General features: G+C 37.1%; 1 protein-coding gene across 1 annotated transcript in view; it reads right to left on the reverse strand.

The window, feature by feature from the left end:
- Positions 1 to 6,114: 6,114 nt before the first annotated feature.
- LOC107574310 (protein sidekick-2-like) overlaps positions 6,115 to 26,588 on the reverse strand; it is a 51,160-nt gene continuing 30,686 nt past the window's right edge. Inside the window, exons 27-39 of the mRNA XM_016260754.1 lie at positions 25,374 to 25,430; positions 24,821 to 24,922; positions 24,617 to 24,732; positions 23,605 to 23,791; positions 22,394 to 22,531; positions 20,964 to 21,125; positions 20,747 to 20,872; positions 19,278 to 19,442; positions 19,047 to 19,187; positions 18,137 to 18,275; positions 15,199 to 15,328; positions 8,228 to 8,284; positions 6,115 to 7,007 (exon numbers count right to left, since the gene is read on the reverse strand). Coding sequence (XP_016116240.1) covers positions 6,600 to 7,007; positions 8,228 to 8,284; positions 15,199 to 15,328; positions 18,137 to 18,275; positions 19,047 to 19,187; positions 19,278 to 19,442; positions 20,747 to 20,872; positions 20,964 to 21,125; positions 22,394 to 22,531; positions 23,605 to 23,791; positions 24,617 to 24,732; positions 24,821 to 24,922; positions 25,374 to 25,430 — 1,928 coding nt within the window. The 3' untranslated portion in view covers positions 6,115 to 6,599. The remainder of the gene's footprint in view (positions 7,008 to 8,227; positions 8,285 to 15,198; positions 15,329 to 18,136; positions 18,276 to 19,046; positions 19,188 to 19,277; positions 19,443 to 20,746; positions 20,873 to 20,963; positions 21,126 to 22,393; positions 22,532 to 23,604; positions 23,792 to 24,616; positions 24,733 to 24,820; positions 24,923 to 25,373; positions 25,431 to 26,588) is intronic.

Consider the following 26,588-nt stretch of genomic DNA (forward strand, 5'->3'; position numbering starts at 1 on the left):
CACACACACACACACACACAGTACGACCTTGGCCTACATCTACACCCATGCTACAATTTAGACCAGAAAAGTCTCTCTGCCTGCCTGCTCTGCTAACTGGAATATTAAAATGAGCTCAGGATATTAACCAGGCAGCTTTGACTCCAGGTATACAGCATATCACTTTGTCTCTCCGGGGCAGATACTGACCTTAGAGTTCTGGCAGCAGGATTTCTCAGAGACACTAACGCACCTTTTCACAAATATTGATACCAAGAATGACAAAAATGTCAAAGGTTAAGGGTCAATGCTCTGGAGTCTGGACCACACAACACTCAAGTTATCAATTTCATTAAAAACACTTAAGTTGTGGGGTTACTTATTTGCTCAGATGTATTGGGAGGTTTAGATGAGAAATTAAAACTCACTTTCTTCTTTGAGCAACATATTGCATTCATACTTAAAAAAAAATAAAAATAAAAAAAAAGTCAACCCAGGATACCCAAAAGTAGGTTGTACTGTTGAGACAACCCATTAGGGTCAATCAATTTCACTCTGATAACCTTTTACAATACCAGAGTGCTTGCCAGTTTTGTGCAAACAACAGTTTGGGCCGTTAGTGTAACGAACTGTGAAAATGCAGCTGTTTGACCAATATGTATCATGCAAGAGATGTGACCAATACTGTAGGTTCAGGACAATATATATGGGAAATGCATCTGGAAATTCACAAGAGGTTCTTGGAATACTTCACTGGATTCCTGTTTCATTGCAATGTGGACTTTGCAATCCTCCGAGCAGTTACATAATGCTTCATTCTGTTTAAAGTGCAACAATTCTACCACATTTTCTTCAATTGATGCAAGTAGCAATCTAACAGCCTAACATCAGCTCCAAGCGCCAACCAGGCATTTAACACCACTATACCAATGCCTCAAAATCACAAGCTCCTCGTTTTTCCTTTTAGTTAGCAATCCCAACAGTCTGCATGTCAAAGACCCCCATTAGCAATCACTTGTTAACTGCTCACTCATTTTCACACGTGTGTGTATTGGTAGCATACAAAACTTCCAATCTGAACAGTGAAACGCAGATACATTTGGTAACATGATTTGGCTGTAAAACAGAAGAGCTGTAATTAACTGATTTAATAGGAACAATGAAAAACTTTCCATATATGAAGTATAAAAAAACCAAAGGTCAGTGTACCACAAATAGCTGATCAAAAGCCACGAGAAAGGCAAATGCACATGGCACATTTTACATATCAAATTATATAAAATAGGCCCAAAAATAATGAAATAAACTTATTAAAAATGTATTAATAAACATTATTACATTAATTTACTACCTCATAATATATTTTAATTACATTTTTTGGGTTAATCCAACAACAAAAGTTGCCAAACATTTTTTTTCTAGAAATGCAGTTCTAACATAATGCAGTTAATAATTGAATGCATAAAGTGTAGGGTAAAATAAGCCTAAAATAGGGAAACACTATGGTCATAGGCACATTACAAAGCAAACACACAGTAGAGGAATGTCTGAGCACTGAACATTAAAATGGTAAGACTCTCTTTGGGACCACCTGGAGCTGTGAAGCCAATCTGACATTCAAATGAATGAGATACCTCATGGACGACTGGCCATTGATTTAAACTGCAGGATAGAAGAAAGGTCTGTATGAAAACTCCTATCATTGTGAGACACTTGAAGAGCAAATGCTTCATTGTATCTCTAAGTTCTGGTGGGACCTTCTGGAATATGTCGCACAAAGAAATGAATTTATGTAAAGAGTAAAGTCTTACCACTGTTTGCTCGTAGTATTGGATCCCAGGAGCCTCAACGCCAAGTTGAGCTTCTCATCCAACAACAATGGACCAAGTTCAATGGAATTACACTTCAAACAAAAGAGAAGTGAATAACAAAACACAGGCTTTGTTGCCAATATCCTTCAAACTTTAACAGCTTTATGTTGCAATCACGCGTTTATAGATAATCAAAAGTTGTTAAATAGTACGGAATCCTGACGAGCGCGTCTTCACGTACTGACTGTTCAAAGCGCGATGGCGCACTAATGCAGCTCGAGCGTTCACTGTCCTGTGTCGACGCCCCGCCCACAACCCCGCCCCCGCAGCGCCCCGCCTCCTTGTATCAGCATGAGCGTTGCGCTCCGCCCATTTCAATGTAAACTCAGTCCCCCATTGCCTCTTAAAGGACCAGTATGGATTAAAGGACCAGTATGGAATTTACAACCAAATCCACAACTGTAGTCTAATATATTGAGATTGTATTTGGCGTCCATTTATATTAATTTAAAGCTGCATATCATATATCCACAAGTTTTTATACACATTAATTACACTTATATTAACAATTTGTATAACTATTAAATAGTATTATTTTTATTATCAATGACAATATCTATTATAATATACAATCAATATATTATATAATTTATATTAATAGTAAACATAGATGGTGAGATTTAAAGAAATATAAATAATTTCACAAATTGGTTTGTTTGACTTTAATTCCTTTTATTTTGAAAATAATATAATTCTGTCATCAGGTCATCTTCTTATTATATATTTTTTCCTCCAAAGACAAATAATTTTAGCCAAAGCCAGATGATCATTGACAGCTCAAGAGCTCCTTCAGGTGATTGTTTCTTTTTTATATATTGTCTAATACAGAATATACATATTTAATCACAGAGTACACCCTTGGCACTAAACACTTATTATAATACAATATATCCCATTTTAGGCATTTTAAAAGTCCTTGGATTCAGCACTGGTATATAATATTGATGAAGTAATCCAGACCCCAGGAAAACACAAAAATAAACATTTTAAATTAACAAATATTATATGTAAAAAAAAAAAACAATAATAAAAAAATTAACTAAAACAAGACCAACAGTAACAATAATCACCTTTTGTCTGAGAATTTAAAAAAAAACTAAATTTCTGTTTGATTGCAGCTGTGGTTACAGTTACCAAGTGGATTGATGTTGACGCAATAACCACACTAAACAAATGGGACAAACCCAACCACATACATCCTCTTCAGCCGGGTGATTCACAGGGACATATGACTCCAGTGGTCATATTTGCAAACTGGCATACAATGAAATGCGGGCCCTTTAAACATCTTTACGTTATAAAAAATAAACATGTATGTCTGAATAGACCTTTATTTCCACTCGCTATTTTTAAAACACATCTTTTGGTTTAAGTCCTACACAGATTTGAAAGGCAAAATGTGTTAAAATTCCCACTATTACACACAAAAAGAGACAAACAGCTTATTCTGTACAATATATTTTGCATGCCAAATCTCCCTCATCCAGACAGTGAAGAAAAAAATATAGTGCATCTAAACATTCAGTCATTCTAACTTTCTCATTGCATCCTACACACACACACACAGTCCAACCATATATCAAGCCAGGATTCAAAAAGATAAAATAACTAAAAACAAGCTAAATAACATCCAAATTATCCAATAGCATCCAAGTACGACAGTGAATATTTCATGTAAGATCCAAATCCAAATGGCCCACCTAAAGTTTATGAACCTGGGAATATGTATGTTTTGTATATACTAGAGCTGTTTTTATAGTCAGTCTTCCCTTCAATCCTGCTTATAAAAAAACCCCAAAGTGGTCAAAAACTTCCCATAACTTCTGTAGCGAATTTAGCTCACAACAGGAAATATGAATAATTAACCATAACTAGTTATAATTAACTATTCATATTTTAGATCCGCTGTAGATATTTAGCTGACCACTCAGGGTCAACTGTCTTGTCAATTCTAAGAACGTTAATTTCCTGGTTAAGGGAAATAACTTTCTTACTGTACAATTCTACAAAAGCTTGTAACGTAAATCTGCATGATTAGTGACTCCGGTTATGAGCAAACAATGAACACGTCAAGCGTGATACAAGTAAAGTTTTATTAACTACATAAACACTTAAACTAGTCAAACATACTACATAAACACATTAAGCCGGTCTAACATACACATACACACACACACACACACACACACACACACACACATTGTAACACCTATAAATTACGAAAGGATGAAATAATTACACACATTCTGTGATCGCTATATTGCCAAGTACATCCTTGTTGGTCCTGGAACAACAATCCAAGCAATCCTATCAGACTTTATGGGTTAAGTTAGAAATGTATTTGCAAATATGCAATTGCAGACTTGAACACTTGGCCAAGGTATGGCCCAGTTAGACAGAGTTGTTCCAGGACCAACAAAAGGTCTAGGAACACGTCCTACCTGGCAAAACCTTTCATCCACTCATTGATAGTGCTTTTCCAATAACTCCAAGTTCCTTTGTTCGATAAAGATAGTAATTGCGCCTTAAAAATAAACAACTCTAATAAATGCTATGCATATTTATCCTCATCTGTCTAAAGCATAACTTAAGCTGAAGGTGGTCCACATGGAATTATTAAGAAAATGGTAAACTAATGTGTTTTTTTTTTATTATCGAATTTGCAATATGTGGCGAACTCTGTTGCTCTCAATGCCAAATGACTTTACCAGGTGCAACAAGTTTCCCGTTACAAATTTACCCACACTAACCAAAGAGTTTCGATTTCCATTGACTTCCATTGTATTTTTTGTCCACACAATGAAAGTTAATGGAAATCGAAACTTGGCTACCAACATTCTTCAAAATGCCTTCTTTTATGTTCTGCAAAAGAAAGAAATTCATACAGGTTTGCAATGACATGATTATGAGTAAATTATGACAGAATGTCCATTTTTAACCAGCAAGACTTGCTTGGTCAACCAGTTTCATTGGAAAGCTGATGGTGGTCCAGCTTCATGTGGCTATGTTGGTTTACCAGCTGGACTAGCACCAATAAAAAAGGGTTGGTTAGGACAAAAACTCAGATCTATATAGGAGTGGAACCTTTAAATTGCGTGTTGCTCCTGGTTAAGATATAGTCATAGTATCTGTCATAATGTTTCAACAACTAATGTCATTTTAAGGACACTACCCACTTCCTCTCCTATGTTAGTCATTCATGACCCCTGAATGCTCACTTTTCACACAGCCAAATGGCCCTTTTCAATGTTCAAACCAGTAACGTTTGCAGAAAACATAATTTATTTAGGAATATACTGTGTTCAGGCAGACTGAGCATGTGATTGACCTTGTTTATACAGACAGTAAAATCACTTCACGGAAAAGAAAGAGCAAACAACATCATTAAACCTCACAAGTAAGCTGCGCAAGTGCCTTTTAGTTCTCTGCTGGCATTGTGTTGGGTCCCTTAGTCCATTTTCTTTTATCTTCAGTTACTTTGAATAGCCGTGTCAAAGCGAAGTGGTGAAAAATCTGAAGTTCACAGGTACAATACATTTGCTTGGCTGCACAATCTTTGAAATGTCGTCAGCTTCTATGATGTTATGTCTCGCCAGATGATCAGGAAAGGGAAAATCGGAGAGGTGTTTGAACAGGAACTCTTTGATGGGTATGTTTGACATCCAGCTCCGCCTGAGATGCTGGCAAATATCCGATATCCGCTGCCGTTTATTGACGTTTGTGTCCGACGTTATCGTTTGCACGGCGGAAGTGCAACCTGAAGCTCAGGATGACATCATAGAGTCAAATCAAAAGGAGCAACAAATGACCCCGCCCATCACATACACACCTGCTGCTAACATGAATGACTCTGAATCTGAAAGAATCCAGAGCAATAGAATGATAATATCATAGTGAATCAGACTCTTACATATTTGGCCTTCCATAAGTTTCACGAGGGAAAATATACTCGTGTTCAACTTTATGAACAATCTACATTTCACCTCCGGAAAAACATTCAAAACACAGATTAGTGTGAAGCACTTAATTTGACCTTTGGCCTTTTCAGAGCACTGGTGAAAACTGACCTGTAACATCAATAAATGATGCTGGCTTTCCAACTCAAACATGTGCTAAGTGCAGGCAGGTCTTTAGTCAAATGAACTTCAACCTCCCATAGTCACTGCAGTACTTTGTCATCTGTGTAAGAACAAAAATACCACCGTACAAATCACCATTTAGCATTTTTCTTGATGTGGCCAAGTGCTGATATTTTCTCCGTAGCCTTTTTAAATGTATTTTTCATGTGTCAGTGCCTTTGTCCAGCATTCGTAACTTAGTGCTGGTGTTAAACTTAAAAAAAAAACAAAAGAACCAATGACAACAAAATGAAAAAGCAAACGAAAAGAAATATTTGAACAAAAAAGTCATGCAGTTTGTTCAAGCAGCACAAAAAACCCCCAAAACAAACAAAGCTCACCAATGCGTTTACGTGTCTTTCCAAGTGATTGTCTTTCATTTTGAGTGAAACACTTTGAACACACAAGCAGAGAAACAAAACAAAAACCTAAACGAAAGAAAACAAAATGTGTGATCAAAGAAAGTATATAAAAACAAAAATCAGCTTGCAATGACAACGTAAGCACAACAAATCCAGGGCTGATGTTTGTTGTCATTTTTTCTATAGACGTGAGTTTGATCAGGCATTGGAGAAAGTAAGCGATCCCCTGCCTTTGTTTTGTATTTTCATGTACCGATATCTTCATTCAATCAAACAAAGGAGGAGAAGCCAGCGATGGGGGCCCGGGAACCTGGGGCCAAGCTGCTCGGGGGCCGATAAAGTGTGCCTTGCTGACTGGGTGGGTTGGAGCTCTGCTGGGATGGAGTGGGAGTCCGGCTGCCCTTGGGTCTAAAAAGGCTGCCAGCCTGGGACTGGCTCTGGGGAGTAGGGGAACTGAGCTGCGGTGGGAACGGGGGTAGAGGGGGCAGAGGCGGTGGAGGAGCGCAGAGTTCGGGCTCTCCGGACTCCGACTCGGTGTAGTTGTAGGCCTGCACTCGGGAGATTCCCTTCTGCTGTCTGCGCCAGGAGTTGTAGTAGGTGGGGTCACTGATGTAGTGGTTGACGAATGAATGCGTCTTCTGGCGGTTGGGGTCCACCTCGTATTCGCTGTCACTGCCCTGGTGGTTGAGAAAGAGAGAAAGAATGAGCGATGGAGACAGAATCACTTCAACAATCTCAATTTTAAGGAAGGATGATGTGAGTAGGTTTCCGGGATCAATCCACAGAATCAGAGGCTGCACTGGAAATAATCATTATTCGTCACTTTTGACACTAAAGTTCAAAGTTTGTGGTCAGGAAAAATGCATGAAATTCATCTGCTGATGCTGTTCTTTTGAACTTTCTACTCTTGAAAAATCACAGTTTCCGCAAAAATATTAAGCAGCACAACTGTTTTCAGGATTGATGATAATATTAAAAAAATGTTAGAATGATTTCTAAAGGATCATGTGACGCTTTGCCATGAGCTTTGATTTCACAGGAATAAATTAAATTTTAAAATATATTAACATACAGTGTAGAATATTTGCAATAATTATAAATAATAATTCATAACATCTGAAGTGAGTTCTTCTTAAGAAGTAACCTGACTATCATGTGTGCGATTTGCAGTAGCAGTTTGTTTCTGAATTGACAAAACATTGGCTAAAATGAGTGTTAATAAAGATTAAAAGAACAGAAATCATGGCTGACAAGTGTGAGTTTGGTGAAAATGACTGATTTGAGTTACTTAATTCATTTGGTTCCAAAACATTTGATTTAATCCGATTATCACTGCATCTAGGTAAAACAAACTTCAAGTTACCACGTCAATGTTCAGTAAAATACTGTAACATTTTACAGTGTTTATAATCTAAAGGGACACTGACAAGCTCTCAAGACCATTAGAACTTGTTTAGCAAGAGCTCATTTAGTTTTATCAAACAACAGACATGATGGTAACCTGATTAAAAAAACAAAATCCAATTAATTATTCCATTAGATTATACTTGCAATCTCTAATTTCTTTCCACAAACCATCAAAGCTTTATTTATTGTAGGAAAGAAGTCTTGAAATGCAACAGACCACACACACCTTACTTTTGAATCTGTCATAAATGACCCAAGAAAAGAAAAGGCAAAAAAAGGGAAGAACCAAAAAAGGCTCTATCTATCATTTAAAAATAACCTCATTGCTTTATACCACTGCACCCTCGGATACCAATCACACGCTGCGTTTAGGGGGTCACATATCAATGTGGTGGGGTTTTTACCATGTATGAACCTAATGGAGAGGATAGGAATGGACAAGCACTAAGAGGCGACTTCCTGTCAGTCAATGCACAATGCATATCCTCACCCTTTGAGTTGGAAGAGTATGGAGGCCCCCAGTCTTAAAGGAGAAAACAAGCGCCTCCTAGAGGTAAACAGAGACATGGGGTTTAAAGCAGTGCAGTATGGGCCCTAAGCCATATTTCATGGGACAAACAATGGCTTCTTTTTAAAAATGGTGCATTACTGTTACAAAAAAGTACTGTAATATCAGATTTGTTTCAAATATGAATTTAATGCAATTTATTTCATAACAAACCCATATTAGCAGAATGACAATTTGAGTTAAACATTCAATGAAAAATGATATCCAGTATTAACATTCAGTGTAATGTCTTTATTTTACTTAAAGTTTAAGGCATAAAATAGAAATACATATTTATGTTTTTAATTTTTCTAATAATAATAATAAATTAATAATGATAAATTATTGGTCCCTACTGTATACCATTGGAAAGTTAGATCAGCAGGCTAGTACCATGATACTTTTTTGTAAGGGTAATGCAGGCTGAGAATACTTCTCAACTTTCTTTGACATTTTAATGCGTTTCTTGGAACAATCTTGAGAAGGTTCCTCATGGCAGCCTCCTACACTCTTTGTTGAGACAGTTCTCTGCACGAGAACAATGGACAACTGTATGAAGATCTGCTCTCCATCAATCTTTGTCTTCCACCACCACATTTATTACAACACCTTCGCTCTCCTCATTCTGACATATCTGGCTCACCCTTCTGGAGCTGGCTGATGAAGTTCACCACAGTTGAGTGCTAAAGTACCAAGCAACTGCCAATTGCCAACTGGAGAGGAAAAGGATGAAAATAAGAACCATCATAGCTCAGGCTTTTAGGGTTTGCATATCGTTTTAAGAAGACTCATCTATCCTCACCACCACTTTCTGCAATCCCCCATGAGAAATTCAATCTGGGAATTTCCAAATGCTACGTTTAGGGATTGATTCTGTTCTTTCTGAATAGCTAAACTCTTGCTCCATTATTTGACACAATCTTTGAGTCTGCTATTAAAAACAACAACAAAAAGAGCTAAAGAGCAACACTGTCATTTGAAGTCTTTCACTGTGTGACAATGTGAAATGAATGAAACCAAACAAACAGAATCTACAGAATTATCTTACACTTCTACCTCTCACTGAATTATTGCAAAACACATAGATGATAAGATCACTACATTAAATACATATTTTGGCAAAAAAGTTCAACATTTCTCTTCGCCTTTCTCTTTTATAGTGAAAAGACTAACAATGCATAGATCTCTCCAGTCCACCATTATTGTAACATACACACATATGTGACACACATGCATCTGTTCAAATTCCAGAGAGGAAAGCAGTTTCCCCCAAATCAGCCCCACATCCCCTTAAAATCAGAGCTGCAGATTTCATGCCAATGACCTGCTGAAACTCTTTCATCCTTTCTTTCTTTAAATGGCAAAAAAACCTTTGAGGAAAAAAAAAATCAGTATGATTAAATACAGTAGGGCATATTGTTTTGTATCTTTGTGCATAAGAGAAAATTCCTGAAAAATTAGATTTTTCAGGAATTCAAATGTTTTCATATATCATGTAACATAATTACAGTGTTTTCCATTTACATTGTTATCATGAAATTTTATAATGACATAACTTTAATGATAATTTATTTATAATAGAAAAAAGGGAATTTTTAATCATATTTTAATCATGCATACATTTAATCATACATACATGCATATACACAATATATTATTGAATTGATCATGGATTTTTGTAGCATCATGCCTCTATTATTGAACATGTGCTGATTTTAGCTTCTCATACGACTGCAGTGGTTTAATGAGACATTCCAGTAATACCAGCAAATTCAACAACTCAATAAGCAGCAAACAAAAGCCCTGTAATCTGTAATTCAGCTTTGAAAGCTTTCTCTGTTCAGCGTGACCTCACAGCAAAGACAAGCTCAGAAACTAAAGCTGCATGCTGACACGGTGTGTGCATGTGTGTCTGTGTGTGTGTGTGTGTACTGGTATATATGGTTTATGAGGACACAAATGTGTATAATGACATGGGTACTACAACGTAAACATGGTTTATGAGGACACTTCCTGTGTCCCCGTAAAACAAAAGGCTTAAAAAAACATACAAAACAGTGTTTTATGAAATTCAAAAATCGCCAGTAGTTTTCTGTAAGGGGTAGGTTTAGGTGTAGGGCAATAGAAAATAGAGTTTGTACAGTAAAAAAACCATTACGCCTATGGAGAGTCCCTGTAAACTGCAAATACAAGTATGTGTGTGTGTGTTTGTGAGTGTGTGTGTGTGTGTGTGTGTGTGGTCATCAAAACATGTTGGTTGAGACAGAGCGCCGTGACCTACTCCTGCCCTCCCCTGCTGACACATGCAGGACGTGACAGCTGTTCTCTCCTCCAAAAAATGTTTGTTTGCATTCATCCACTCCTCTGTTATTCTATCTCCTCCATCCAGCCATGATCCATACCAATACTATTTTCAAGCTTGTTTGACAAAAAACAACAACAATATGTCTCTAAGATAGTATAATGTGTTACATTTAACGCACAGCAGAAAACTGAAATATTACAGAAATCTATTTGATGAAAATAATCAAATCAGAGCACATCAGCCGTGATATTAGTGCCGTAAAGGGCAGCTATGCCAAACCACCTGAAGGGAGAATCCAGATGGAACTTAAAACCAATTAAGCTGCTGATTTTTACACATGTGACAGGTACACTGTAAAGAAGAGTTTTCAAAACGCTTCGTTGGTACGTTCAGTGCTGTCGTTTCACTCAAACAAACACACTAAACACTGAAGAAATCGCATACTTCATTAAATAAACGTAAAAATGTAATTTTGAACAGGGAATATTTTCATGAAAAATTCTAAAAATAAAAATAATAAAAGGTATTATAAAAAATATAAAAATGATAAAAAAATAAATTATATTTGGTGGCTGCTAGGGTGTTTGACTGCTTATCTTTCAGAACATCTTATCGTAAGTATGAACAATAGTATGTAAGCATCACAAATAAAAAATACAAAATTTACTGAAGGCCAAGGTCAGTGTGATTCATGCCTTCATGAAGTTGGACTAAAATAAGTTTCAGGCCACAAAAACTACTGTAAATGCCAAGATATTCAACAAAACACAAAATAATAATAACAGAATAAAAGCTGATGACAGATTGTGATGGGTCTGGTTAATGACTCCTCAGATGGGAGGATCTGATCTTACTGGAACTGGCTGTTTGGCACGTATGTTTTGTCTCCTGCACAGACAGAAAGTGGGGCAAGATGTTCCCTCCCGGAAAATCCTGGTTTGAGTATAAGCCCTGCCCAACAGAAATCCCATTAAAATGTATGAAACTTCACTTTCTCTGTGGAACTACATTTAAATAGAGACACTGCGCCTGACCTTGTTATAGAAATACATGGAGTCTAAATATGTTTTACACAAGATTATGGGCTGTTTTCTTTCTGCAACAGATGACGGTGCTGGTGCATCACTAAAGAGGCATTACATGTGTTATATTTCTGTCTAATCTGCTCAAAAAAGCCTCAAAAATTTAACACAGGCCATTAGATTTAGGTTTGAAGGCCATTGTGACTGCCAAAACAAACCCACCCCCACTCATATCTCTACAGAGACGGATGGAGAACAGGAAAAGAAGAAATCCTATTGCAGCACAGATATGGATTAAATGAAGGAGAGGAGCGTGTAAGTGTGTAAGTGTCCCATTCCACCGATCCATTAGAATTGTAAGCACAGCAGGCATTTGGACAGACAAAGACGCAAATTATATCATTATATCTTTCAAAATTTTGTAAGAAGAAGTACTTTTATTAGGCAACGGTGCATTGATCAAAACTGAAAGTCATTCATAATGTTACAAAATATTTCTATTTCAAATAAATGTTGTTCTTTTGAACTTTCTATTCATCACGGAATCTAAAAAATATTTGTATTCAACATTAATAATCTTAAGAAATGTTTCTTGAGCAGCATATCAGCATATTAGAATGGTTTCTGAAAGATCATGTGACACTGAAAACTTGAGTAACGATGCTGAAAATTCATTTTTGTCATTACAGGTATAAATTACATTTTAAAGTATATTAAAATAGAAAACAGTTATTTTACATTTTAACAATATGATCGTTTTTGCTGTATTTTATCAAATAAATGCAGCCTCAGTGAACTTCTTTCAAAAACATTACAAGTCGTATCAACCCTAATCTTTTAAACAGTTGTTTTTTTATTTATATAAACTTAACATTCTCAGTATTTATGTATTTGCTCTGAAATTACTTCAAAGGGTGATCTTTTTCCCCAATCAGAGCGATCATTTCCAAACTGCATATGTAACACCAAGAAGTTTCAAAACGTTTAACTGCAAGAAATAAAGTACAGTAAAAATCTACGGTAACACTTTACTTGAAGGGGTGTGCATAAGACTGACATGACACCTTCATAATCATGACATGACACCTTCATAATCATGACATGACACATGTCATGAATATGAAGGAGGTTTTATGCATGTTTATGACAACTGTCATTAAGTGTCATTCGCTCAGTTATGTCATTTTTAATGCAAATATGACATTATTTGACCTAATCCTACCCCTACCCTTACCCCTAACCATAGCCCATAACAAAGACATCTCAAACAATGTCATCTTTGCATTAAAAATTACATAACTGAGCGAATGACACTTAATGACAGTTGTCATAAACATGCATAAAAACCTTCATATTCATGATATGTGTCATGTCATAATTATGTAGGTGTCATGTCATGATTATGAAGGTGTCATGTCAGTCTTATGCACACCCCTTCAAGAAAAGTGTAACCAAATCTACTTAAAAACAAACAAATTTTACAAATCTTAGATTAAGGATATCTAATCATATATTACAAATTATTTTTACCTATGAAAAAAAAAACCTACCTCCCAAATTCCAAACTTACTTTCGCTTAGTTCATATTTTTAGGTTTACATTGTGCAAAATAAAGAAGATAAAAAAGTTAGACCAAATAATAAGCATATTAAAATAAAAGTATCTTAATTTTAGATCACCAGCAAAATCAGCACAAATGTACAGTTTTATTAATACTTGATATACGGTCCAACCCAAGTGTTACGCCATCAAATATTGTCAAAATGCACACTTTTCTCCAAATTAAATCAAAATTTTCACTATGACATAAGAGTAACTGATGAGAAGCAAAAATGTTCCATGAGCTGGGAAGAATCTCACAGAGTTGATGCTGGGATGATCATCAGAGAGCCAATTAAAACAAAGATGCTTTGACATGGAAAGCTGCCCTAACAATCCCTGCTGTTAGCGCCAGCGTTTCCAAAAAAACAAACAAAAGCAGCTCAAAATCAAATTTAAAATAACTTTGTGTCCAACACACTCAAATGACTAGACAGAATTACACCTGTCCAAATTCTCATTCATCTCCCATGTGTTAATTTAAAGGCAGAGCTGGCTTTAAATTGGCCTTGCCAAATGAATCTGAGCCGTCTTTAAGAGTTCCTGAACAATGACAGTATTATACATCTCTGTGGCGGCTCTGTCTCTTTTGAGACAGCTCAATGGATCTGCAATAGCCTGGAGTTATCCGCTCAATAAAACTTCAAAGAGAGATTCCATCCTCTCTCCTCACTCTGCCTGATGGTGATGATACCAGACTTTAACAGGAGCAGAAGGAGAACAGGAGATGCTCTGTTTCCAACCAAGAAGGTGGTGGCAGGAGGAGTTAGTGAAGGGCGAGGAGGAGATTAAAAATGTAGAGCTTTTGTTTGACATGATGTGCATTTTGGGAGTTCTGACATGTTGATGGTGACAGCGCACACATTTTAAATAAAATGAAATGCTTGAAATCCTTTGGGAAATAAACCATTTCCCACTATTAAATATTTTATTTTAGTATTTGTTAGTAAGAATAACAGGAAAGAAATATAGAAAAAAATGCTGCTATAAAATATATTTCTGGCTCAAAAATGGGATTGCATTAACTACATTTAAAGCTGAAATATATATGCGCACATACACATACACTGAATCAATTAAAATTAACTAACGACAACTATATATAATGTGAAGAAAACAGCATGATGTGTGCGTGTTTCTTGCTCTCTTTGCCAGTTTTCAAGTTTGATTTAGTAAATGCCAATGCTAGACTTTCACACACAACTCAAACTGAATAGCTTTTTCTCATCATGCCAGCTAAATGGTCAATTGAGAGACGTGGAGAGAGTCCAACCAAAGCCTTCCAGTTCTCACACTTTAATCCTTATGCATTTATGTGAGTATTTTGTTTGATTACAGTTCCTGTGTGCTGCACACTGTGTTTTCTTCTCAAGTCTACCACAGATTTTCCAACCCGGGCCTCAGGACACAAAGACTGGAGAGAATGAACTAGGATGCAGCAGAATGTTCTGGACATGATAAAAAAAACTAACCACCCACAGGACCTAACCTGGACTGAAGCCATGCACAAGTAAGACAGACCTTTCCTGCAGGGCTATATCCTACTTTTGAGAAAGTTCCAGCACAGCGAGTCCTAGTCCTAATAAAAGTGTGTGATAAGGGAATTTCAACAGGTCCTATTCTAAATGAATGTGACTAGATTTAGCATTAGAAATCCTGATTGGAGGTTAAAGGGACAGTTTATCCCAAAATGAAGATTTTGTCATTATTTAATCACCCTCATGTTGTTTTCAGAACTTCCGAGGAACACAAAAACTGAAGCTTTCATGGTTCAGAAATGAGGCAAAAGCACCATAATCAGAAAAGTACAATAAAAGTTGTCCATAAGTCTATATGCACAATGCTTTTACATCCTTTTTAAATCTTTAAAGCCTCTTGAAATGAAATGAGGGTGAGTCATTGAGGACAGAATTATTGGGTGAACTGTCCCTCTAATATATATTACGCACAAAGAGACTGATAACATCTCATGACAGAATGCTTGTTACCTGTGAATCTGAGATCTCTGATGGCTTCTCCGTGAGACTGCTGCTCTCTGCTGTGATCAGGTCATTGTATTTGGCGCTGACATCCTCATCTGAGTAGTGCAGACTGCCTGGACTGGGTCGAGGAGGTGACCTGAGCAAAAGACGTGGCACAACACCAGTTTTATAAGCACAGGATGAATACTGTCTAAATGTCTTTCTTACTTTTAATATATTACTTACTTTATACACACACACACACACACACACATATGAAAAAAGCAATCTCTGAGTGAAGTATGAAGCATCTTTAGAAAAGGTTTGGCAGTAGTTCCAACTGCAGACACTTGTCTCTTTGTTAGGTGAATGAAGTACAGTGTGTGTGTTTGTATTGAGAGGCGATTCTTTATGAGTATCATGGGAGCACTGTAAGATGCCAGCTCCAAGGGGTTTCTGCATAATTAAGTCTCTGTGATGCAGCAGTGAAGAGCAGCTAAGAAAAAAAAAACGTGTGAATTCTGGATTATGCATCAGCTTTTAAAAATATAAAAACCTCTTTTACTGACTGAGGTTTTCAGCCTGAAACCCTGAAATATTTCTGTTACTCTCTAAGAAACCTTTAAAAATAATTTTACTCTAAGTGTTTTGTACAAGTTTCACTATGCTTTTAAGGATACTTTATACACAACAACGATTGATATTGATCACATTTGTTTTTGTTTTTCCCAAAACTATGTTTTGCCCGATGTTTGCAGTCTATTTGTGTACAAGTTGTTTGCACTTTTCTTTCATTAATACTGTTGATTTCAAACCTGCATTCACGATTCCAAGGGAACACCTACCTAGTTGCTGAATTCATAAATATAAAGTAAGTATGCAGCTACAGCAAACAGAATCATAAAACTCTTCCAACACATCATCAGCAATATGTGATCTAACTTTTTAGGATTATTTATTTAAAAAAGATTAATTGGAAAATGCATTAAATTCTTATTTCTTAGGAAAAAGAAATATTTCTTATTCTTAATTCTTAGGAAAAAAATAAAAAAAGATACAAGTGTGCTGGTGTGCTTGTGACTGCTGAAACACTGCAGATTGTGCTGACTGATATGTGTGTGTGTGTGTGTGTGTGTGTGTGTGTGTGTGTGTGCGTGTGTGTGCGCGTGATGTAAACAGGCCTCTCTACAGTCCAGAACAGAAAAGTCTTGAACACAGAGTTAAAGCACACCATATACCGTCCCTGCCTTTAAAAACAACACTCTCCATATATAAGACTGTGGCCCCTCATAAACTACCGCTGTAAGACCTGCCACCTACTTTCTTTATGTTTAACATTTCTATTAATGTTTCTATTTCAATTATGTATTGTCATTTACATTAACACACACATACACAAAATATTTTGAATGTCCTTGCTTCTCTTTCCATAAAGACAAAAAGCACTAAAAAAGTAACACAAAATATCTTATTTTGTGATCTACAGTATAGAAAGTCATTGCCTGGAACGAAATAAGGGCATGGAAATGATGATAAAATGTCAATGGGAAACAAATTCTGTACACTGTACTCAAACTTTTGCTCTGATTGTGTTTGAGAAACCGCAGACATGCCATGACAGACAGTCAGAAGAATTTTAAAAGAAAGGCTCGCTTTTAGATCTTAAATCACAGACCTCCTTCTCAGCAGGCAGTCTTTGAATCCTGCCAGTATCTTGAGAAGAGAAGCTATCTGTATTATATTACTTGAGCTATGCAATATCATAACTATTGAGGTTATAACAGCAAGACAGCACGCTTGAACGAGCTCTCTGCAGTGGGCAGACATCAACGGTCTTTGATTCTTTCCACCTTGATGCTCCTGTCACTTCTCTAAGATTTTCCTGAGGTTCTTCATTCACTTTCCTGATCCTCTCAGTCGGTGAGCCCACAATCTAATTCAGGCTCTGTAGACCCTCCACTCGGGAGAGAACAAAGCCTGTGGAACTTCATCTGCACATTCCTCCCACACCTCTCCCTTAATCTGTGGCCAGAGGAAAGAGCCTGGCATCCCCTCAAAGACCAGAGGACCTTTGACCCTCCTCAAGGTGACCCAGGATGAAGGAGAGCAGAGGCTGAGAACTAAGGAGTGATAATAGGGCAGATTTCTCAAATGGGAATGGATCTACACACCTGGCACACCTGGATATATTACTACAGGTGTGAGCACCTATTCATGACATTGCTTGACTATTCTTAAAATATAACACATTGCAATATTTTAAATTATATGTGCAACTTAAATATAATAACTACTAATTTATCAAATAAAATTAAAATTCTTAGTTTCAAATGCAGTACCTACGCCACCCAATCCATATTTTCATTAAGCATAGTTTTAGTTGTAGTAATAGATGTTTTGTGCATATATTTTAAAACAGTCCCATTTTAGAAAGAACGGCGGCAGTATAGGTGAGGTCATGAACCAGAATCTGTTATTGCTCTTAGCCTGTGACTTGTCAGAAAGAAATGCTCTCATTAGTGGAAACATAAACTTTTTATATTGAGTTTTATGATGGAAAGCAGGATCTTATGAAGGTAGAGCCATTTGGTAATCCCATCAGTCTTTCCATGATGAATGAGAAACTCCTATATTTTGGGCTATTTTTGCCACATTATTGCCAAGTGGTTGAAGCTTTATGGGAGTTTAATAGTTATATATTTGCAAAATAATACAAAATAAGCACATGATAATTGATTTACTACTTCATATAACATTACCCAACCTACTAGATGAAGTGACAGGTGAACATTAGCGTATTAAACTGCAGCTACTGCTGCACTTAGACAGAGTAATATTTGTTATGACCATGAGTTTTGTAATACTTCATATTTCAGCTCGAAAACCTGCATGCTCATATTTAAAAAAAAAACTAAAAACTTGCAGTCAAAGAGAGACACTTTCACTGAGAGGAACTTCCACTGACCTGGTGTAGACGCCATTTTTGCGGCAGAAGGAATTTTTGACGGACAGTCGTCGATTGTTCAGTTCCAAGGCAGGGAAACGGCTCTCGTCCAGGCTGACCATCTCTCCATGTGTCAATGCATTGCAGTTGGAATTGCTGCCTGTATGGATGAGATATGGAGATATTAAGAGATCATTAAGACTTAAAAAGTTTGAACCAAAACTGAGATGTTACAAATTTTGATCTGATGACGGTGATGCTTTAAGTCTTACTAAATTAATTGAAACAGAAATTAATTTTGTTATGGGGTCGATCATAATAACAGGATACAATGCCACCAAAACCAAAAGGTCATTTAATCTCTACATTTTGGAGCTCAACACCCTCATTAAGATAAAACGGTTCTGGGCTGGCAGGTGGTGTTGTGTGAATAGTGCATACGTGTGTGTGTGTGTGTGTGTGTTGGACATTTGTGTGATGTAGTGTGTTTTTGTGTGGAAGCAAAAACTGGGCCTCACATGCTCCCTCAGTGTGTTTAGCATGTTTAGTGACCCACATGACTGTCCCACCCCTCAGTACTGTTGTGGTCTGCCTGCTCTTACTACAGAAATGCTGACCACACACTTACACACACATTCCACACTGATGATGTCACAGAAACAACAATGCTGTTTCATTCAACACACACACACAAACATACAAACAGACAGACATAAAGAACAATAGACAAATAGAATGATAGAAAAAAATGACAGACAGACTGAACAATAAATGGATGGATGGACACAAACAGACATAACTACATATAGACAGAACAATAGACAGACAGAAGAAACGATATATATATATATATATATATATAGATAGATAGATAGATAGATAGATAGATAGATAGATAGACAGACAGACAGACAGACAGACAGGCACATACTTGAGTCAGATTTCTTAGCATATTTCTTGCTCTGGCCTCTGATGATGAGGATGAAAACTAGAAGCAGGATGAAAATGAGGCCGACCAGAGCAACCACCACCAGAAACCACCATTCCTCATAGAACGGAGCCACTTTTTGTGCTGGAATTAAAAACAAATGTATATACTATTAGAAGAATTGACTTTGGTATGATTTTCAGATTGATTTTCACTTTGAAGGTTTGAACTAACCTGATATGGATGGTGACGGTTGGCTTGGAGATCCGTACCCATAATCATTCACCCCGATGACCCGGAAGTCATAGCTGACTCCCTGTTTTAAGATATCCATGTTGAAGGTATACGAAGTCACTTCCTTGGGAATGTCCTTGATTAAGATGTCCCACAAGCCTTCATCTGGAATTTTTTTTTTTAAAGATAGAAAAATGGCTAGTCATTCATTGCAGCATAGTTTATATAAGTCATAAGTTCTACGAGTCTGATCACCTTAGAGAAACAGCACACACAAATATAAAAACCATGTCATTATTTACTTACCTTCATGTCATTCTAAATCCGTATACAAGTTTGAAACAACATGGGTGTGAAAAATGTTAATAATTACCACATTTTTGTTTTGGGATATACAATGCCTTTAAGAATGCACTGTTTTTGTGTGTGTGTTTAACACTGCCGCAGCTGTCAGAGCTAATAATTCAGAGGTGAGACCTCATCAAATATAATTTCATCACAATATAGATCACATGTCATTTCAGCTATGTCTAATGTGTTTAATGTGCTACCGAGAACCCCAAGTGCCTTCAGGAGCAGTGAAGAGAGAGAGAAAGCAGTGCTGGTGTCATGTGCCAGGCCTGGTAGAAAAATGACAGGATTAGATCTTCAGGGCAGAGTGTGAAAATAATATTCCACCTCTACGGCACATGAATGGCATGCAAAGATGGCCTGGCACACATCACGCTAATGTATGGGTCTTTAAATCAATCCCATCTGCTTCTCCCCCAGAACTCACTCTTTTCTCATTCGAGCACAGCTTCTCCTCAGTCACTGAGGGAATCTGATCTGCTTTGTCTCAATTGGACCGCTCACATCAATATACAGTATCTCCTTCATCGGACACAAGCTGCCGTCAGCATCTTTTTTCCAGACTGAGGCATATGGAATCACTCTTCATTGTTTGGAAGAATTTGTATCTAGGAATTTGGTTGATGAATGTGCTGCCAAACGGACCTCGTGCTAAGCATGGGCCTTAAAGTCAGAGAGAATGAATATTTGATTTGGGTTTACTCATTTCCTTGAATACAAGTCTTGAGTTGGGTCTTCTAAATCAGACAATATTGAGTTATTTTTCACTTTAAACTAAAATGTACTGAATTCAGTTTAGCCTATTTCAGTTCAATATCTATTTGGGTTTTATTTTTGTCACTGTTCAAGTGGAGCAGCATTCACTGTGAACTGAGCTGCTCTGAGACATCGAAAATACTGGATCATGAGCTGCTCGTGTGTAAATGAACACAGTGGAAAACTTTACTCTGGAAAACTTTAGGTTGCACAGAACATGTGACTATTTCTATTCTATTTTTGTCATTTTGACACTTCTTAGACACACATTAAAGAAATGACAGGAAATTTGAAGACAATAGGAAAGTAATTAGTGCACACACAATTTGCAAAGTGCAAATTGGTATCTTAAATAACCTCACCTGACGGCCTGGCCTCTATAACATAGCGGGTAATAGGTGCCCGCCCGGGATCCCCATTGGTCCAGTGGATGGTGAGGGCGGAGCCATATCGGGAGATGAAGGGCTCACCGGGAGGGCCCGGGGCTCCTGATCACAAAGAAGCAATGGGGTTACATTAACTTACTGAAATTGCTTAGCTGAAATTGTACGGAGGGACAGAGAAAGCATGCAGACAGACCTTCTCCAGGTCCTGTGGTGATGTTGGCCTCCACCTCTGGACCATAGGTGAAGGTTTTGGCGCGAATGCGGAAGTTGTATGTGACGCCATCCGCCAGGTCTTTGATTTTCAGCCACAGAGGGGCGTTCCCCTTCACGTCCACCGTCACGATCTTACTGACGCCTGGGGGGGAGGGGGAGTGAAGACAGTCGACACAGGCCACTGAGGACTCTAGACAAACACACTACTTTTAGTTCAGGCAACAGGAGCTCAACACACACTCATACGTGGGTGTAGATCTCATCTCAACAATTTTGCTGGCCCCTGAATAATGATTGCAAGGTCCAAAATGAACACTCATCAAGCTAAATGCATGCAAAATGGCTTTGGCCAGTTAACAATTTGGCTGGTAATGTTGTTAGGCTTTTTAATTTTTATAATTTTATAATTTAGGTAATTTTAGAATTTTTGTAGCGTTTAAGTTGACTTGAAATAATGATAATTTGATGCACATTATACATTTTTAAAGACTCCTAAAGTTTTCTCCAGAAATATGTAGAGACCAAGCCACTAAAGAAACCAAAATGAGTTGTGACAGGTGCTGTTTCAACAGAGAATAGTTTATCTTTGTTTATGTTAACTAAAACTATTAAATCATTTTTTTAAATCGAAATAAAGCTAATATAATATATAAATATTAGATGAAAAAGTTCAACTTAAAAATAAAATAATTAACTAAATTAACTTTATTAAACAAAAACTGTGTTAAAAAAATAAACAAAAACTAATAAAAATGACAAAAGCACATAACAAAATTACTCAAATATAAAAATATAAATATGAAAAATAAAATAATTTAAAAACAATATAAAAAAGATAAAAAATATCAAAATATTATTGAATACTATAATAGTATATACATATTAAAATAATACTGTTTGTGAGTTATACCAAAATTACATGTGCTGTTTTTCAGAAATAAGCAAAGAAAAATACCTAAATAATTTTATTTTTTATTATTTTAGAATAAAAATAATGCTAAATATGGTTTCATGGGCAGTTAAAATATTTATGGATAGTATCTTTTCAATTAGCCCACCATTGGTAAGTGTGGAAAATGTTAATTGTGGACCCTGATTGATTATAATATTCACAATTTGATGTTCGCACAATTCTGGAAGGAAAGTTTCTTCCCGGGTCCAACACCCCTGCACACAAACAGATACACACACACACACACACACACACATACACACAGACACACACACAGACACACACACACACACACACACTCTCTCTCTCTCTATTCTGTGACTACTCACTGACTATATCAATTAAACTCATGATTATCTAATAATGGTAGTAAGGTTTTAGAAAAAGGAATTTTGAAGCTAAAGGTGTTGTTATGCATTAAATCTGAAATCTATACATGAAAAAAGAAAGACACTGACCATCAACAGGCATGCAGGGCTCGTAGATAAGTCTGTAACCCTCAAGGATGCCGTTAGGGAAGACAGGCTCGCCCCACGACACGTTAACAGAGGTGGTGGTAAGCTCACTGAAATGGATGAAACTGGGAGCACTGGGAGCTGAAAGAGAAAACATCTGCTAGTCAGGAGAGACCACGACCGACAGTCTCAATGACTTAAATGTGTCTGCCTCTCTCCCTTTCCTGGAATTAAGACTTTAAACCCTTTTTGGAACAAAAAATGGCTACAACAAAATTACCTGTCATTCTGTGCCTGTTTCTATCTCTGGGGGAAAAAGAAAGAGAGCAGACATGATATACATGATATAGAGACAAATCTTTTTAGACAAAGGAGAGGAAGATAGACACAGTTTGTGAGAAGATTGTCAGACTCTTGTGGATTTATTGTGCTGCCTTCGTATGTATTTCAGCTCCACAGCTTGAGACAAAACCGTTTAATGTCAGTCAAAGTGTTTTCTGGAAGAGCAATTTAAGATATCGACAAAAAACTGTCAAGCTGTTATATGCAGTTGAAACCACAAGCAAAAACAATACTCTTTAGTATGTCAACAGTACTTCAACCACACATAATAAGTGGTCTTAAAGGGTTGGTTCACCCAAAAATGAAAATTAGCCCATGAAAATTACTCACCCTCAAGTCACCCTAGGTGTATATGACTTTCTTCTTTCAGACGAATCCAGTCGGAGTTATATTAAAAATTGTCTTTGATCTTTCAAGCTGTTTAATGCCACTCAGCGGGTTATGCACACAAACAAATGCAGATAGCAGATTTACTGATTAGAAGCAAAGGATAACTTGAGTTTTTTATATTTTTTGGCCTGTTGTCAGCAGCGGTTCACATTCCAGAAGTTCTTGGACTCATAAATAATTAAATCATTTGAAATAGTTTCCATCATTACAAACTTCTGATTGACTCCCCGTGTGTTTACAGTAAAATAAGCTACAGTCTTATGCCTGCGTTAATTTAGATAGCTATTAAAAGTAAAATGACTGCATTCAGCTTTAAAATCTGAAAAAAATCTATCTAGTGCAGTTAGAGTGGTCTTCCAATACTTAGCACATCATATGCTTAGCAAATGACCTGGAACAAGCGTTTTTGTTAACTATTGTGATATGCATGAAGGTCCTGGACAAGACAGGTAAGGACAGAACTAACTGTAAAGTTTCCTCACCAGCTTGCTGGGTTCTTCCTCTGGTCGGTAGGCTGCGTGGCCCATCGCCGGCTGCATTAAAAGCAGCAACACTGATCATGTAGGTGGTGTAGCCCGTTAGATTCTTGAGCTTCACCCCTCCCTCTGGCAGGAAGAGAGTCCTCAGTTTCTCAGTCTCGTTTTTCCGCTGATATTCCCAAAAGAAAATCTGCAAGAATAAAACAAAAGGTCACACTCATATTATTGTTTTGCATGTCTGTTTTAGGCGTTTCTTTAGCTTCATGCACTTTTATGTCCCAGGGGTTGATTTAAAAAAAAAAAAAAAAAAACTTTTTCCTTTCTTATTTAAAAGGTCACATTATAAAGGTCTTGGAAACATGTTCCAAGCCTCATCATGCATTTTTGCAACTTTTTAAAAATGACCTTCACATATAGATTTTATCAAGTTACAAAGCAAATTACTGATACTGATGGTTACACTTTACTTGAAGGGGTGTGCATAAGACTGACATGACACCTTCATAATCATGACATGACACCTACATAATCATGACATGACACATGTCATGAATATGAAGGAGGTTTTATGCATGTTTATGACAACTGTCATTAAGTGTCATTCGCTCAGTTATGTCATTTTTTATGCAAAGATGACATTGTTTGAGATGTCTTTGTTATGGGCTATGGCTAGGGGTAAGGGTAGGGGTAGGGTTAGGTTAGCGTTAGGTCAAATAATGTCATATTTGCATTAAAAATTACATAACTGAGCGAATGACACTTAATGACAGTTGTCATAAACATGCATAAAACCTCCTTCATATTCATGACATGTGTCATGTCATGATTATGAAGGTGCCATGTCAGTCTTTTGCACACCCCTTCAAGTAAAGTGTTACCACACTGATTTCTCCACATAAATTGCACAATAATTTAGTTTGAATGAGTCATGGAAGGTCAACATATAACCATCATACAGAAAATGTAGATGGGAGTCACACTAAAAACATTTTCCACATAGTCAGTAGAGTCTGACCTTATAACCCTGAATATCTCCATTCTGAGTCTCCAACGGAGGCGGGTCCCATGTCACATCAAATTGTGTGGCAGTAGCTGATTGGATGACCATATTTTGAGGCGGGGCAGTGGGAACTGTGAGGGAACATCGATGTGAGGTGAAGTTTTGCTCCTTTTTGTTTGTAAGCTAAGAAAAACTTCATAAAGGTAATAAAGGTTTTACCTGCTTCGCCAACAAAGACTTCCTGTGGTGAGCTAGTTGGTCCCTCACCAACAGCATTATAGACACTCATTCTGATTTCATAGCGCTTGTGTTTCATAAGATCTACAGAAGAGCAAAAATGGCATTTTTTTCTTTCATCCATGGTTGGCACTTTACAACAAGTTTTATCTACTTCAAAAAAAAAAACTAAAAAAAACTAAACTAAAACAATTTCTCAACCATCTTTGTTTCATTAACTTTGACTCAGACTTTCCCTGGAAACTGTGTCAGCTCCCATCCTGAAAGATGAGTCAGTCTGCTTATCTAAACTCAGTTTACACACTGCTCTTTCAGCAGAGATCAACGGCAGAGAGAAACCAGATGCAGCTCTTTAATGCATTAGCACTCTAGACGTGAGGTGAGAATAGCAGCTAGCCCAAACATCTAGACTGCCTATTCTCAACTCTTAAGTAAGGCTTGACATGTACTGGATTAGACACAATCATATATAAACTTTATGGACTGGGAAAGACAAAAAGGAAAAAATAGCCAGAAGAAACAGGAAGTGACTTACTGTCCAGCTCATACTGAGTGAGGGAGGGATCGCTGAGGTTCTGTATGCTGTATGGAGCTGCAGAAGAGGAAGTGCAGGACGAGGAGAACATAAATAAAGAAGATATGACCATAAAAATAATGACAGTGAGAAACCAGCTTAAATATTTTAAAATAGTTAAAGGGGTCATATGATGCTTTTGTAAAGATCAAATATTTTGTGTATTTGGTGTAACAGAATATGTTGACGCTTTAATGTTCAAAAAACACATTCTTTTTCAAATACTGTACATTATTGTAGGTCCTCTATGCCCCGCCTCTCTCAAACGCATCGTTTTCTACAAAGTCCCTCCTTCCGACGAGCGCAGTCAGCTCTGATTGGCCAGCTGACCCAGTGCACTGTGATTGGCCGAACACCACAAGCACTCATCAGAAATGTAACGCCCCTTACCATAATCACGAGCTTCCTCTTTCAAAATAAATGTAAAGACAGAGCCCGAAAGGGGAACAGAGTTGCATGACAGACACAATGATGAAGCTGGTCTCTCTCGCTCTCTCTCTCACGCGTGTACGCACGCACGCATGCACACACACACACAGGATGCACAAAACTCCGCATTTGAACAGTCAATAGCAAATACTTAAACTAATAACAAAACAGTAGCTGACTCAAAAGCGCCTGATTGTCCTAGCAAAGTCAGAATTACCTCCTCTCCTAGGTTCACGAAATGGTCGTCCATAAAATGCATTGCTGTTCTGTTGTAAGTAATCTTAAAGATTCCTAAATGCATCTAGAAACACACAGCGTCTCCCTGACATGGCTTCTTCAACACTAACTGCGGTTACTGAAACCACGCCTTCTTTCTTTGCGTGCACATTTGGGCGGCATTATGCTAATATTTCCTCATAGTGAGGTAGATATGTGGGGGCGTGTTAGAACGAGCCGTTTTAGGGGGGCGTGGCAGAGTCTTAACTTTGATAAAGAATATCTCTTTGGTTTTGAGACTTTAGTCTTTGCATCTTCAGGGATCTTATCTATGCACAATCAGCTTGTAACACTCCAAAGAGAAAGGACAACTTGAAATCGCATCATATGACCACTTTAATACTGAATGTAAAATTATGCTTGGTTTAATAAAATGATACTTTTGAACAAACAGGCCATTAATGAAGATATTTCATTTTTGTATGGACATTTCATTCTTAATTTTGATTAATATCAATATTAATTAAAACA

Source organism: Sinocyclocheilus grahami, unplaced genomic scaffold (genome assembly GCF_001515645.1).
Source record: "Sinocyclocheilus grahami isolate Dianchi unplaced genomic scaffold, SAMN03320097.WGS_v1.1 scaffold2179.1, whole genome shotgun sequence".
NCBI classification, from domain to species: domain Eukaryota; kingdom Metazoa; phylum Chordata; class Actinopteri; order Cypriniformes; family Cyprinidae; genus Sinocyclocheilus; species Sinocyclocheilus grahami.